At 35.7% G+C, this 16,752-nt stretch overlaps 1 protein-coding gene across 1 annotated transcript in view; it reads right to left on the minus strand.

The window, feature by feature from the left end:
- scn5lab (sodium channel, voltage gated, type V-like, alpha b) overlaps nucleotides 1-16,752 on the minus strand; it is a 170,741-nt gene that overhangs the window by 77,907 nt on the left and 76,082 nt on the right. Inside the window, exons 13-15 of the mRNA XM_088918724.1 lie at nucleotides 14,261-14,499; nucleotides 9,660-9,833; nucleotides 7,798-8,154 (exon numbers count right to left, since the gene is read on the minus strand). Coding sequence (XP_088774850.1) covers nucleotides 7,798-8,154; nucleotides 9,660-9,833; nucleotides 14,261-14,499 — 770 coding nt within the window. The remainder of the gene's footprint in view (nucleotides 1-7,797; nucleotides 8,155-9,659; nucleotides 9,834-14,260; nucleotides 14,500-16,752) is intronic.

Raw genomic sequence — 16,752 nt, forward strand, 5'->3', positions numbered from 1 at the left:
CCCTAGACAAAACATTTTGAACATTTTGATCTGAAATTTAAAACTTTATAATAAACTTTATTGTTATATACTGTAGCAGCTTTAAAAATAGCTTCTCAAAGCACTTTATAGAACACTAGATCTGGTCAGGATTCTGACTGCTGAATTGTGGATATACTTTAGCTTGTTCAATGTGGATTTAGATACCCAAGAGAGTAAGGCATTACAGTAGTCCATACCAGAAAAAACAAAAGTGTTGACCAGCTTTTCAGCAATATTTGGCGACAACATAGGGTGTAGTCTGGCGATATTTCTGAAGTGGAAGAATTATGTTTTGACAATATGTTGCACATGGTGGTCAAACATCAAGCCTAGATTAACTATCACTCTCCAATTTCTTCAATTTTAATTGAAGCCCAAGTACAGTACCATCCACAGATAAAGTTATTGCATTGGTTTTACATAGTTGATGGGGCGTGCCAAGAAGCATGACTTCAGTCTTGTCGCAGTTCAGGTGAAGGAAATTTTGAGTCATCAATGTTTAAATGTTAGAGAGAGCAGAAACAGACACATCAGTGTCAGGTTTGGTATGGACGTAGACATGAGTATTATCAGCATATAAATGATCATTTAGACCACGTGATCTTAATAGCTGACCAAGTGGGAACATGTAAATGCTGAGAAGAATTGTACAGTCTGCCTCCCCTGGCTGAAGAAACAGCAGCCTATCCATGAGGGCAACACTGACAGGACCCCTTACTCTTTAAGAGAAATGAGCTGCTGTAGTGAACAGCTGCAAGGATGAAGATGGGGAGGACAGGTGTGAGAAAGAAGCACAAATGGGGTACACAGCAGAAAAGAGGAAGGAAAATGGCAGTATTTAACATCTGTACAAAAACACTATTCCAATAGTTTGGTCAAACTGTAAAAAATGCAATGTAGAGATGAAACATACAATAATGAAAGATTGAAACACATTATTGAATTTATTTGGCACATCTTGACAGCCTGAGGAAACAAACTCCTGCCCAGTTGGTCAAGACTGGCAGGTGCCCAAAATAGATTAAAGGAACCCATAGCATTGATACAGAATTCTTCAGTCAGGGACCTTGTGGTGCGCAGAGTTTTGATATAATGAACGCTTTGAAGGAAAACTGATCTTAGTTTGACGGAAGCTTTTGGAATTTCAGAACGGGGATGTGGAAGACACTGCTGTGAACCGGATAAGTGACAAAAAGTTCAGCTTGATGGCTGATGTGGAAGTGGCACAGGAACCAATAGCAACAACCACTTGTCGCTGAGTGGATGGAATGGTTGACTAAGAAAAGCAAAGGGAGTGGTATGAATGAGAAATTGGTGGGACTAACAACGAAACCGGACATGAAATACTGAAAGGGGGTGTCTTGGCCTTGTCTTGGAATGTACAGTAGGTGTATGGTCCATATTCTATGGAAGAACAAATGAGGATGGATTCCTGGCAAACAGGCAGAACCACTCCAAAAACTAGCAACAAAAGAAAAGGTCCTTGAGAACTGTTGGTAGGAGCTTGGGGGGAGTAAGGGAAGAGGGAGAGCTCGTACATTAATGAACAAAAAAGTTTAATATTATTTTTTTAATATAGTAATGGCACCATATTTTAATCTTTTCATTTCTGAAATGAAGTAAATGAAGTAAAATAGGCATTCACAATAGAAAAGAATAATATTCTCATAAGGGAAATATCACTACAACTGTCTATTCCTACTTGTTATCTTTTTCACATTAAAAAGAAACAATCCTAACCATATGTAGCACGTATTGGCATTTTTAAACAGTACAGAGAAGCATGTTATTTTAAAGCATTCTACAGCTTCTTTCACCATTTATTTATTTGTATCTTTTGGAAGTTACTTGTTACTTTTATGTTTTCTATTATTGGCAGCTCATAACTGACCATACAATTGTCCACACTTGTCAATTCTGTATAGAATTGAAAAATGTAAAAATACTTGTCTTCCATATGAGTCAAAACATATTGAGCTAAAGAAAGAAATGCCAGTGCAAGCTTTCTAGGTATTGAGAGTCACATTGAAATAAGAGCATCAGGGAAGGAGGTTTATAAAAAAAACACATAGAAAGGTCAACAAATTTGGAAATCAAGCATTAATAAAAGCCAGCCCACACAGAAATTGCCTGTTGGCAAAAATGTTTACCCAGAATTCATAAAGAAAGCTGGACATAAGAATTATCCATAAAAGTAGTAAGTCAAATTTAATTAATTATGGTTTGCTATGTTTAAACAAAATGACTGAACAAAAGCTCAGTTCTTGCACTACACATACACCAACACATTTGTTTTTCAAAAAGTAACCTATGAGTACCTCCTCCTTAATTACTAAAAAATAATAATAATAATGTTTCTTTATTAACCCTACACAATTTCTTGCATTAGGAATTCATCTTTTCACATACCCCAGCTTTTCTCCATGAGACACAGACACACAGACAAGGAAAGAGCTTGGGGTCAGAGCGCAGGGTCAGCCATTGTACAGCACCCCTGGAGCAGTTGGGGTTAAGGGCCTTGCTCAGGGGCCCAACGGAGTAGGAATCCTCTGCCAGCTGCAGGATTTGAACCGGCAACCTTCCAGGCACAGGCGCAGATCCTTAGCCACAGAGCTACCACTCCGCCCCGTAATATTTGTGCATTGAAAAATATGTTAGACTGCTTTCTGAGTCATTCAATTGTATATAGGACTACTTTATAAGGTGAACAAAAAAGTGTGATTATAAATGGTCAAACAACTTTTCACCCTACTGTATTTAGCTGGTGTTGAACAAAAGAAATTTTCCTGAAAAAAGAAGGCATGTCAATTAACCTGAAGTTCTGTTATATCGCTATGTTACCAGGAAATCTTTTCAGTTAGTTCATGCTTTAAATAAAGTGTGCAATTCGTCCATGAGTATCACACTGGTAAATAAATGAGTTCGAAATATAAATTTCTATGACCATCTAAAACAATTAATTAATGAACCCAACAGCAAAATAATAAGAGAAAAGAAACCCCTAAATAAAGAGACTGTTATAATTGGATCTTCATCGAACATTGAATATGAAGTCCTCAAAGCCTCTGGTGCTTGGAGATTCATAATGACATTAATTAACTTGCTGCTTGAGAACTGAAAGCGTAATAAATTTATCTGAGTAAGTAATTAATTAAGTAATCTCGGGTGTAGGCGGAATGAGAATCCCCTTCTAATATATTCCTGATATATTCCTTGGATTTCTATTCGTCTCTCCGTAAGACACTAAAGTGTTGCTTTTTATTAGAATACTTGTGCAGCCCGTAAGCTAATCAAAATATGCATAAACCAAAAACACCTAATTTTATATATAAAATATTGTCTTATTATTTGTGCAGAAAACAACCTAGAGTACTGTGTTCTATGCAGACAAAGATAATTTGATTTACTACAAAAAACAGCATACAGTATCATGAAATACCAATATGGAACCAGGTTTCAGCCTTATGTACCGCTACTTAATGTACTGTATGAACAATTCTGATATGTACACTAAGCAGAGCTTTAGAATATATACTGTATATATTATTGTGCACATATTTAGGGGATATTTAAATGTTCTAATAAACCCTTCTACTGTATACCAGCACCAGTATCATTCCAGCACCAGTATCACTCAGCTTTGTGAATGGGATTGATGAACATGTGTCTTTACATACTCTGCATAGTCTGTTTTACATACTGTACATTAAAAAAACCCAACGAAAATAAACTCAAATAGTTCCAAACAGACAGTCAGAATAACAATATGAAAAAGACACAACAAGGAACAAAACACATAGACTGAGAGAGCTGACCAATCTCCCGAATCTCATTTGATAGCAATGGTGTGACAAGTACCAACAGTTGTGTTAGGAATTAACACCCAACACAGTAAAGAATCCAATACAAATTAAGCCAATCAGCGAATAATAGTGTTTAAAACAGCCAAGACAGAAGAACTATTTTAAGAGACCTACTTGAAGCTATACAGCAAGTACAATGTCTAGGATATTAACTGAAGAAGGTTTGAGACAATGAAATAAAAGGCTTTGAAAACACAAGTTAAAGAACACAACAGAGCTGATCAAATATTTCTACTGTACAGTAAGTGGTCTACTTTTAGAGTTGGGATTATGATAAAAATGTTCTTATAATGTGAGTCTTTCTTATTGTATTTGATGAGTAAAAGTGTACATAGCTTAATCTGATATACTTTTTGCTAACATATGGTGAATTTGATTGTTGTATAATTTTACCTTACATTACATACCCCTGAAAGGCACTGTGCTATCAATGTAAAAAATGAACTACAGTATGTATTGCCAGCCAACAAGGTTAGGTATTGTAAAAGAACCTAAAGTAGGCAAACTCCAAAGCCCTCGTAGTTTTCACCCTCATAGCACAAAAACACAGACCCCAGTCCTATCATTACAATGATATCTGATTGGACAAAATGAGGAGCAGCAGTGCTGAATTCAACAGTGCTCTTGTTCTTGGAAATCAGTTGAGACCACAGGCCAGATATGACCCTAAGTACACTCTGTCTGTCTCTCCTTAGAACCGAATAGAAGTCCACTCTGAGATGAGGTTTCAAGTACCAGAGATGCCTGTGTCTGACCTGTTTTTTGTCTTGTAGTGCATGAAATACTGAAACACAATACAGTACATCCCACTGAAATCATCAAGAAAATTTAGACTATAAACCCATATTTTACTTTCTCAGTTTTAATGTACCACGTTTGTGTAAAGTAAATTTTGAGTGTTCTAAACCAAAAAGATGTTTAGAAAGCATGGAAGGCAACGTGACCTAGGATGTTTCACCTCTCTGAGCAGAATGTCCTGCTTTGAATAATTTTAATTCTTCACACAAGAGCACAAACAGAAAGCATATCCATTCCCTTCAGCACTGTTTGTCATTGCTGCCTAGCAGCATGTTTCCCCTCTGGGCATGCTGGAGAAGGTTTCTTTATTTACAGTTATTCACTATTGCCTGTTTCTGTTCATGAGCCAGACTTTGCTTCTGGATTTGTGAATAAGACTAAAATAATCCAACATGGGATATTACACAAGTAAAGACAAACCATAAAACGCAGGTGTGGTGGCTTTCAAGGTAGACAAACTGCAAGGAAACTAATTATCCTAATAAGGGCAAATATATATTCAGTATGTACAACCAATAACTTAATAAAGTAATCAACATAAGATTAACATAATGATTTTCAAAGCCTATTGATCATAAGGAATATTGGCTCTGAAAGCAATTGCAATTAAAAAATATTGTTATTGGAATGAGATTGAGAAGATTTTTTGCTTCAGCAAAAAGCTTTTAAGGTTGTGCTCTAACTGTTTTAAGTTTATGATTGGATGGAAGTCATCTTTAGTTTTCACCTTTTTCACAACTGAGTAGAGGTGGTCCAATGTTAAAATGTCATTTTTAGTCCATAGAGTGCTATTGCCATGTATCCCTCCGCCCCTTCAAGCTGAATGTACTGTAAACTATATGAAAAACACTGGCCTGGATTAAATTTAAAACTGACACAGTGGTTAGAACTGCCAACTTGCAGCGCTGGAGTTCAATTTCTAGGGTGCAATCTGCATGGAAGTTGTCTACTCTGCTGGGGTTCATGCTACTGGTGCCTTGGATTCCTCCCACACACCAAAGACAAACTCCTACGTTAATCTGCTTCTGGGAATAGTGGCCCTGGTATGAATGTGTGCATGTCTGTGTCTCTCTGTGTTTTGCTATGGACTGGTGTCCCGTCCAGGGTGTATTCTGCCTTGTGCCCATTGCTTGCTGGGAAAGAGCCCAGCAACCCCATGACCCTGTATTGGATAAAGTGGTTAAGAAATTGATGGGTTGAGAGACTGTTTCCGAGAAGCTTCTCCTTATTTGTTGTTGATCTGTTATCAAATACTGGTTTTGCAAAGTGTACTTGGAGGTGGGATTGAAGTCTTGATTTGATACTGACCAAAAACATGTCTCAAAGGTAAGCATAAGAGCTCTAGTGAATTTGTACTAAAAGGGACTAAAGGAAATTACTTATCACAAAGAGTTCACAAAAAGATGTGTCTCTTTTTGAAACATTACAGCAATGTGGAGTAGTGGGTAGGTTTCTAGTGCACTAGGGGAAAACCCAGTTAGAAACTGTGTTCCCAGCAGGACCGTCTCTGTCCTGGAGACCACAATGTAAAGCAGGACGTGTCTAACCAATCAGGGAGAGCATTGCAGAGGCTGTGCAAGGGCTATGTTGTCATCCCATTGCAAAAAAGACGAGGTACTCCTTGTGCCAAGAACTCCAACCATGGGAAAAATGAAAAGTATTGGCAGGAAGTCTGTACATGGATAATAGCTGAGGATTCTGACAATGACACAAACCTGGTTCATGCAACGTGAACTTTCTCTGCTGCAGTCAGGGTGGGTGTGGGAGATCCTCCCTGTGTGCAAAGTGCTCTGTAATATTTTTAGGCAAATGCAACACAATCATGCAAGTTTGTCAGATATGTAATGTTTATGTGCCATTCTCATTGCATAATTGCAATATTTCTGGAGGTTATTTTTGAGCCATACCATCTGAAACATACACTGCACATTAGCACTATTAAAAATTTAATCTTAGCTAATTTTTAATGAAAATTAGAGGAATTGTTGTACAAATGGAACTACTTCGAGGAACATCATTTTAATATTTATGGTCTCTAAGACAGCATTAGAATTGCAAGAAACCAGTCCTTCACTCCTAATACCTGCCAACTATGTCCATTAACATACCAAACACTGACTAGGCAATTTATCTCACTGAGCTTTTTTTGGCTTAGAATAGTCTGTTCAGCTTTAGTTTTCAATACCATCTTTTGAAAGTGACATTTTCAGTAATGAGTCAACAAACTGTAAAACAACATGTCGAGGTATCTGTCCTTTTATGAGACAAATGTCACTTAATTTTATACTGTGTAATTATGGGAATATTATAAGGAAGTACAATTTGCTAATAGTAAGTTGCTATACAAATCTAAAGCTCAATTTAATAATGTGGCTGTGAATTTCAGCTTAATATACACAAATCATTTGGTGTAGTACTCTCAGGTAGGTTTAAACCTATCAAAATGGATAAACCCCTTAGGTTTGTTGTTCATACAGGAATTCCTGAGATAACAAAGCAGAAAACCAAAAAATCTGTTTCAACAAATCCACTGGGCCTGCAAGAATAAAAGCATACTCTATGTCTCTACTAGTCTATATCTAGTGCTGGCCCTGAATTCAGGCAACACAAGTTAAGATTATAGAAAACACACACACAATTTAAAAATATTATAACAATGATTTGTAAATATAAATGTTGACTGATCATAAAGCTTTATATGATTTTAAATTCCCTCTATTCTATTTCCTAATTTTACTTGCAGCATGTTAGCAGTTTTTTAACCTGAACTGAGAGAATGGAAAATGTGTAAATGCTTATACTGTACAATTACATAAAGCAGAAAATGTAAATGAAAGTGACTTTAACATAGATTCATATAAGAAGTCTACTTTCGCTATTAGTTTTCAAATTTAAATCCATTTCCCAAATAAAACAAGGAGATTGCCTTAGTGTAGCATTAGCATTAAACAGCTGAAAGAAAAAAAATATTGCACTTTAAATTTTGGCGTCAATTAAGATCACACTGTTAATAAAATCAGACCAATATGTAGCCGTGGAATTGGTGTAAAATCAGAAAATCAGAAAAGGCTTAACAGTGACTTAAAAACGCAGAGAAAAAAAAGCCATAACTTACAACAAGATTTCCTATCACCATGACCAGCATGAAGACAAGGATGCACAGGGGCTGCCCAGCCACTTCCATACAATCCCACATGGTTTCAATCCATTCCCCACACAGGACCCGAAAGACGATGAGGAAAGAATGGAAGAAGTCTTTCATGTGCCATCGGGGCAGAGTGCAATCCTTAGAAATCTTGCAGACGCAATCCTGATAGCTCTTTCCAAACAACTGCATTCCCACCACAGCGAAAATGAAGACTATGATAGCTAGAACCAATGTCAGGTTTCCCAAGGCACCTACTGAGTTTCCAATGATCTTGATCAGTGTATTCAAGGTGGGCCAGGACTTTGCGAGTTTGAAGACCCTCAGCTGCAAAACAGAAATAATACATTATCAGTTAAAGAAATTGCTACTCCAAAACAACAAGAAAGCAAGTCCATCCATGACTGGGGCATAGCCATGCTATGCTAATGAAGGGCAAATCCTAAACTAGCAGACACAGGGCTTGAGCTGATTCCTGACCCAATTCCCTTCCTTTGGTGTTCCAGAGCCCTTTTCACCATTGAGAGTCCTCACACACACATGCACATGGTCACAATTTAGAGACAGCAGTTGGCCTATTTAGCATGATTTTGAAAGATGGTCTGAAAACAGAAAACAATCACACAAACATGGGGAGAACTACTAATGATAACAGCTGGCACTGGGTATATTCGAACAAGTGAAGCCACATAAAACAAAGTTATGATGAGTGATATGTGTTTATAACAACTATGAATATGCATAAATTAATAACTGACAAGGGGATTTACTACAGACATGCTAACGTTAACTGTTTTGTAAATTTTAAACAATATTTGCGGAAGCAAATGATGTTGGAAAACAACAACTCAAGCCAACACAATTATATACAGTACATTTAAAAATGCAACAGTATTGGATTTAATTTTCATCCATATATTATAGAATGAAAATTCTGTTTATAATATCTGTCTGATCTTTTCAGTGGAGTTACTTTCTAAGTTCACAAATAAATTTTCACAAATTGAAATTAAGTGCAAAGTAACAGTAAATTCAATAAATCAATATTAAGTCTGCAGACTTACTATTTCCGAAAAGTAAAATAACATCTAAATGTAAATATTTCACAGAAATTGGATACCTTTGTTTATTCTATAACTCTACATTGGTCAGTGGAATCAAGTAATAGTTTAATTATAGATTTATTATTATTATTATTATTATTATTATTAGAAGTAGTAGTAGACAATTAACTTTAAATTAATCTCTAAACATCTAAGTGACTCTTAATGAAATCCTTCTAACCACTTCATCCAATACAGGAACACATAGAAGCCAACAAGCAACTGGCGCAAGGCACCAGCTGGGCACACACAGACAGAAACACGCAAACTCACACCAGGACCAGTTCTCCCAGAAGCCAATTAACCTGCTAGTATGTCATTGGACTGTGGGAGGAAACCAGAGCACCAAGAGGAAACCCACATGAACATATGGAGAACATACACACTCCACACAGTTAGCACCACAGGAACCCAGGGCCCCAGACTTGCGAGACAGCAATACTAATCACTGTGCCTTCGTACTGCTGTATTAATAATATGTCCAGAGAAAATATTGTGAAGTTGTAAAAATGTATTTTACATTTTTACTGAATGATTAAAGCTACAGTATTTCTTATATGCATGAGGCTCACATGCATTATATAAGTATTTATATGTTAATTTGCTGTTGATTGCTTGATTTAAGATTTTTTGGATTTACATAATGTTTTTCAGGACAATTGTTTTTGTAAACCCTTTCATTGCATATTAGCTTTGAGGTGAGAAGGAAGATTGAGAATGTGAAATTACCAGTCTGAATGAACGCAACACTGACAGTCCTTCCACATTTGAGAGACCCAGCTCCATCAAGCTCAGGCTGACAATGATGCTATCAAATATATTCCAGCCCTGCTGGAAGTAGTAGTAGGGATCTAGGGCAATGATTTTGAAAACCATCTCAGCTGTGAAGATTCCAGTGAACACCTGTAAAAATAAGCAATGTCCACAATAAGAAATAGCATTCGCTTCAGGTTATTGATATTTTGTTACTGACAAGGTCTGTGGTAGATGAAAATTATTACATGATATGGAGAACAAAAGAGGGTAAATGAAAAACTATATTGTACGGCACAGAAATTCAAACCTGAAAACCAAATCAATTGGAGAAGTTCAAAAATATTTTTTTCATTCACGTTGTTGGTATAGTCACATTAACACTCTTTCATAGTGTGTAGCTGTTAAGTTCAGACCTGTGCCTATTCTCCAGTAGCAATCATACTAATGTGTATTCTGAAAATGGAATTATCCTTTATCAGAAAGTCACTTATTGCTGGTAGGGGTGCAGGATATACAGAGACTTATAAGAGATTCTTGTGGTTATTGTGGTTATTGTGGCTGCAGCACTTATTTTATTCTAGGTTTTTAGACCTTGAACATATAGAACAAAAATTTAAATCACAAATTGAAAGATAAAATTCTTTATAATATACAGTATTTGCATTTTTCATAGTCTGAAGCGCAGACAGATAAACTGTACAAATACACAATTACTAGATCACACAATTGCATGACAATGACAAAATGTGAAAGCTTTATCCTCAATGATCAGGGCACATATCCTCTTTTTTACTCATTTCTCTTAATTTCAGCTTTAACAACATATTCATCATTCCTGGTCAGATTGTGCTGGCAAAAGCAGTCCTAGTATCTTGTTTTACAATTTCAGGCAAGAGAAAATGATGTCCTGTTCTTTTTTATGCTCAAAAGCTAAAATAGTTGATATAACTGCAGTTTTGCAACATGCAGCTGCAGCACTCCAGTTCTGTTTGTTGTTCTTCAAAGCTACATTCCACAATCTGACACCAGATACGTGACACAAAGACACCCATTCCAGAAGGAGCATCTGCTGTTAAGTCTTTCCTACAATATTATGAAGCAGAAAATGTGCAGACCACAACATCTAAATGAGATCACTAGGCTTCTGTTTTTGCTCCAGTACCTTCAAGGTAGTTTTGTTCACTTCACATTTAATTTTTTTTAATTAACCCTGATTTGGTCAAAATGGAACGCTTCAGCCCACCAAACTGTACTGTGGCATGCTCTAAAATGAGGTTTGCAAAGTCAGCTTTATTTTAAAATTAATATGCTGTTTGTTTAATGTAATATATATATATAATGAGTTCTATAATATTGTGTATCCTGTCATTTATATTTCCTTTATGTACTTGTTCAACCATATCTTTAAGTATGGATTTTAAATGTTCTACTGCACAGTAAGTAAGGACCACTATTCTTCTGTGAATGGGAGTGTGCTAAACAAATGTTACAAATATCAATCTTAAGTTTTAATACAGTATATTCTTAGTTAAGCTGTTCCCAACTGCTTTTCATTCCCTGAGATTCCTAGGAATTATATAAAAGACCTTTCATAGTTTTTTTAGTTTTGTTAACTTTCCCTAATTTGAAAATGTAAGAAAGCACATCTTTACGTTTCTAAAGATTCAAGATTTTCCATTGTCTCAGCAGATTCATTTTGTGCTCTTAGAAAGCACTCAAGTGCAGACCTCTCAAGATTTATTGTTTAATTGCTTGTTAATTTACTGGTACTTTAATTACTACTCTCAATGTTTCAATAAAATTTGAATGTACAGACTCAAGATCCACCCATGGGGAAAAAAAGTAATTCTTCTGTAAAAACTATTCCAATGGCTAAATGCCCACATATTGTCGATCAAACACTCTATGATGTGTGCACCAGTACTCAGAAGGTCATCTTACATTTATCCTTAGATCTATTGAAAACTTTCCTCACTTAACAGTAGTAATTAGAAGTCTATAGGAAAAGTATATACACAGTAGTTATTAAATCACAAAAATCACAACAAAGGGATATTTTGTGGCACAAACGAGAAGACTGATTATAGTGAGTTTCAAAAAGCACATTTCTTGATTTTTAAATGGAATGTTTCTGTAGGTGAATGGAGTATTATAATGTACTTTTAGTGTGCAAGACATGTTCATATTTCACCATACTAAAGACAATGGCTCGGAAACCCAGTACACTAAAGCTCCATTAACTCTTTACCTGAGTACTGTAGGTGCCACTGAATTGTCTATTCTCTTCTCTAGAATCTCTGCATAAACATGTGAAAGTCATCATAAGACCTGCTGGAACATTTTTTGCTCGCATAGCAAGTTTAAACAAATTCTAAGCTTTCCAATATTTACTGTATGTTTAAGCATATCATTTAATAAATGGTTACCATGAAAATACTGCATTATTTGATATGGATATGCAACAACTACTGTACAGCATGTTGATTTTCTTGTAAATAGCCTTATAGCATAGTGGGGTCAGGTGTCACACGTGTTACATCTGGCCCCAAACCTAGAAGGCATTATTTATTCTCATGTCCTTACAGAAAATGACAAAACAAACTGCATCTTTTAGTATGTCTTATAGGATCAGACATTAATAATTACAAAGATAAAATCTTGGGTCCATCATCTGAGAAAAAGTATATTTTTCTGAGAAGGAAAACAGAATAAAATGTCACACCCTCACTTTAGATGTATCAGTTGCCAGGCTTCTAAACTAAGAATTTGTACACAAATTGTCAAGTCTGTGAGAATTGTTTGTGGCTGAAAAAAAAAAAAGAATGGTATTTGAGCTGGACCGCTGTTGCATCTGTACAACGTCCTTCCTACTTCGCAACAGCTTAGCAAAATTCAGAGCCTGTGATTTTGTTACGTGAAGTGCGACACTCTTTTGCCATTGGTAATATATTAAAAACATTTAGTTCAGGTGGGTAGCTGCGTCAGCATGCGTAAGCTGCAAAGGAACAAGTAATAGGTTTATTCCATGCTGAAAAAAAGAAGAAAGAGAACACGACACATTGTGTTCTCTTTCTTCTTTTTTCAGCATGGAATAAACCTATTACTTGTTCCTTATTAAAAACATTTATTGACAGTGCTATCAAGATTGTGTTTTTATTCAATATATTCCTCACACACAATAGCATAATCAAAATAACCAACAAATTCTGTAATTTTTGTTTTATTTACTTTCTTTCAAGCTGTGGACAGTTTTTCGTCACCTACTGTATGTATTTATTCAAGAATGGATATTTTTACACAACTCATTCATTTGATTTATTTATCTTATACTTGATTTCTACTTGATGCATTAAGTATATACAATATTTTCCCAAATAAAACATATGTTAAGAAATAACTTTGTTATTAACCACAGAATTACAAATGATATGCACTGTAAGACAATAAATGGGAAAACAAATGAAGAAACTGAACTGGTGTGGAGCATTACATTTTGTTTGGAACTGGATAAACTCTTGGTATAATACAAGAGCCTGCCTTCTTTCAGGGCGTCACCATCACTAAAACAGTGAAAAGCTATTTCAGGCTAAGAAATGTAAACAATTTGACCTCATCTCACAATTAACAGTTTATCCTTGGAAATAATTCAGAGGCCTCTGAGGAAAAGTTTGCACAAAGGAAAAAGAACACAACTATACATTTTAATATGTAGCTTTTGAAAGTGTAGTAATAATACGTTGTGTGTGGAGACACTTTCTTTTTTAATGGTACAGATCCTGCATTGAAGACTTTAATAGCTACATATGCCAACAGTTATAGAACAAACCATTACACCACTTTTGTCTGGGTGCTTATAATGGAAATATATATATAATTAAATCTGTTACTTTACTCAACTGAGGAATCCATGGGACTAATTCCTAACCATCCTCTAGAATGTGATGATTATCCTACTTATCCTGTTTATGCTCCCCTCATAAACATGGCATGTTGAAGGATAAGGTCATCAGCAATCATGGGGTAAGCACGACCCCAGTACACGCATTCAGCTGATTGTAAATTTACACTCTAAAGCTATTTCAATGGTGAATTGTTAAAAATAGCTTTGTTACAATCAGGCTGATATGCTACCTTATGCTCAGCAAAAATAAAAGTTATTTTATAAATTACATTTTAAATTGTGGTATTTGCACTTACTGTATATAGGTACGTGCATTGGTCCAGTACGTGTTACTCAAAGTAAAGGCTTTAACAATGTGAAAAGTGACATCAAAGCACAAGTGAAAAGCTTCTCCAAAGGGTGTAACACATTAACAGTGAAATGTAGGATATTTTTCTGCCCATGCAGTATTTCACACCATAACCATTTACTGTTAACAAGCAATGAGAATGCTTTGACATTTTATTTGTAATTTGAAATGAGTTGCACAAAGATCTTGCCAATGAGAAAAATCAGACGTGAACCTCCTGATGTCTACTATATTATAACTATTCCATATCTGTGTGTTAAGAGACCAAACTATTTTTTCTCCATATATGTAATGCTTTCAGGAGCAACATCATCAAAGCCTTACCAAGTTCCCGACAGACAGCATGCTGTTGAAATCGTCCGTCATTGGATGGTGCTCTAATGCCATAAAGAGAGTGTTGAGTACAATGCAAATAGTGATAGCTAGATCAAGAAAGGGGTCCATCACTCCAAACTTCACCCACTCTTTGATTTTCAGCCACAGAGGACAGCAGTCCCAAATCAGATAATGCTGTGCAAACCGATACCAGCAAGGATGACACTTCTGATGAGACTCTTCCAGTTCTAAAAGCAAGGAAATCAAGACAATTAAGAGAAATAGGAATGCGATTTTCATCTCAATGTAGACAAATTATTTTTAAGACTTACAAAGCTTATCAAACAGATAAGGAAAAAAATACTCAGTGCATTCCTGCGTCTTTGAGGCAGAGTACATATTTTGATTTATATGCTCCCCCGTGGAAAACAGGGCACGTGCACACAATGGCTCAAAATCCATAATATTTTTTAAATTAATACCTGCTAAATGCATTGCATGACCCAGCTCAAGTTTTATAATCCCCTTAGGTTAAAAACAGTCTTAAAGAAACAGAAAATATCGAAGCATACGTGTTAACATTCACATGGAGAAAAAGCATCCATTACCCTCAAGAGGGTCTTTTTCAAGTAAAAAGGTTTATGCTAAATCTGAAAATGGCTAACAAAGGAAATTGTTAACTTTGTGCAAAATTAAACATACCTGTACAGTTTTAGCACTGAAAAAAAAAATCAGATTACTGTATGAGCTGTTGTGTGAGTGTGCTCTTTTCATCTGTTACTGCTTTGCCTGACCAACTTTAATTAGCCTGCTGTTGTACAGTTTGTCTGCTTAACAAAATCCCACAATATTTTCATATACAGTGCAGTGTATACTTATAAATAGTTAGATTATGGACTAGCCTATGCTTAACAATATATACTTACTTTATATGAACGCTGGAGAAAGCATTACACAATAAAGTTGCACAGTACGCTAAAGTAAACATTAAGAGCTTTATTTATAAACTTTGACTAATTTACCATTTCTGAGAGAACAACTGTATAGTTCCACGACAGACAGATACTAGTTAGAGCACCCAAGCTGTTATTTTATGTCTCTTACTCCATATTCCCACTCTATAATCAAAGAAAATCCTCATTTCCATGTTGATGGATATACAGTAATGCATTAGTGCTGTGCTGCTTCAAGGTATAAAGTAAATTGACTAAAATCAGAAGCTCTTCCCCTTTCTACAAATTGCTCTGGTAACGAATATAGAAATGACACCTTTAGATGGTCTAAACAAGGGATTAAGTTCTTGGGTAATAAGATGTTAGGAAATACAAAAATTTCTGTTCACTAATCAGCACTAAATAACAGTATACAGTATGCAGTAGACTAGAACAACTGCTGAATGCTTTTGAATCATTTTAGTTAATATTTAGAATTTACAACAATGTGGAGTGTGACATAATCCCACTTTATGTCTACAGACATTTCTAATACAATATTTTATGTGTAAATCTGACAAAATATGTATAGCTTTTTCTAAATGTATGATTCTCACATTCATTCATGCCTCAGCAATCAATATTCTATGAAATCTGCTTTGACTTTGATAGCTTCAAGTACTGTAGATGCTTCCCATAACACTTTTAATAGGTTCTTTAACTCTTGAGGGATATTGGACCACTCCTCCATGCAGGACCTCTCCAGCTCCTGCAAGTTGTATGACTTTCTGTGGTAAAATGGATTCTTCAGCTCATACTGTAGATGTGCTACTGGACACAGTGACAGCCAATCAAGAACAGCAGTTTTTTTATGCATAATCATCCATCTAGTCAACCCCATGTGTGGGTTTTATTGAAGAAGGTACCAGTTTTTGACTAAAAGAGTAACCTTTAGAAACTGTTCTTCTGTTGTAATTAGGACATCAGCACAGGAAAATGCAAAGCAATTTTCAAGTGTAACAGATACATTTGTACTGATCGGACAAGAAATGGCTATTTTTTTAACACAAGATTTACCTTTCTGTGCTAATTACACAGCTGGTGTTTAATAGCCTGTGTGAGTCAAGTTGACTTGGGCATCATTAGCTGCTACAGTATGTAGCAAATACATGCATTGTCTTTACACCTCATCAAGGAACTCTACTGCAGACACTAAAGTTATGATGTCACCCTCAAATGACAGTTTTAGAGATATACAATGAATGTGAGCTAGTCTCCCAAACCCCTTTTCTGACATTATGGTAAAACTCTCTTACTGTACATCCCATTCCTGTTTGTGGAACAGTCTTCCAAATATTATTATACACTAAGGATGGACATCACAGCTGAAATTGGGTTTTCTTATGGAGTTTTCATAGCTGTCACTAAAGCTGCTGAAAACAATAAACTTTTACACTTTCCCCCCGGACGTACTGAGTGCTTTGCTTATGTGTTCAGGCTCTGTGAATACCCAGTGACTATTAAGCCTACTTCCAGAAGTTCCTATAAACTTTCTGGGTCTTTGACAAA

Source organism: Atractosteus spatula, chromosome 6, assembly GCF_055471065.1.
Source record: "Atractosteus spatula isolate fAtrSpa1 chromosome 6, fAtrSpa1.hap1, whole genome shotgun sequence".
Taxonomy (NCBI): Eukaryota; Metazoa; Chordata; class Actinopteri; order Semionotiformes; family Lepisosteidae; genus Atractosteus; species Atractosteus spatula.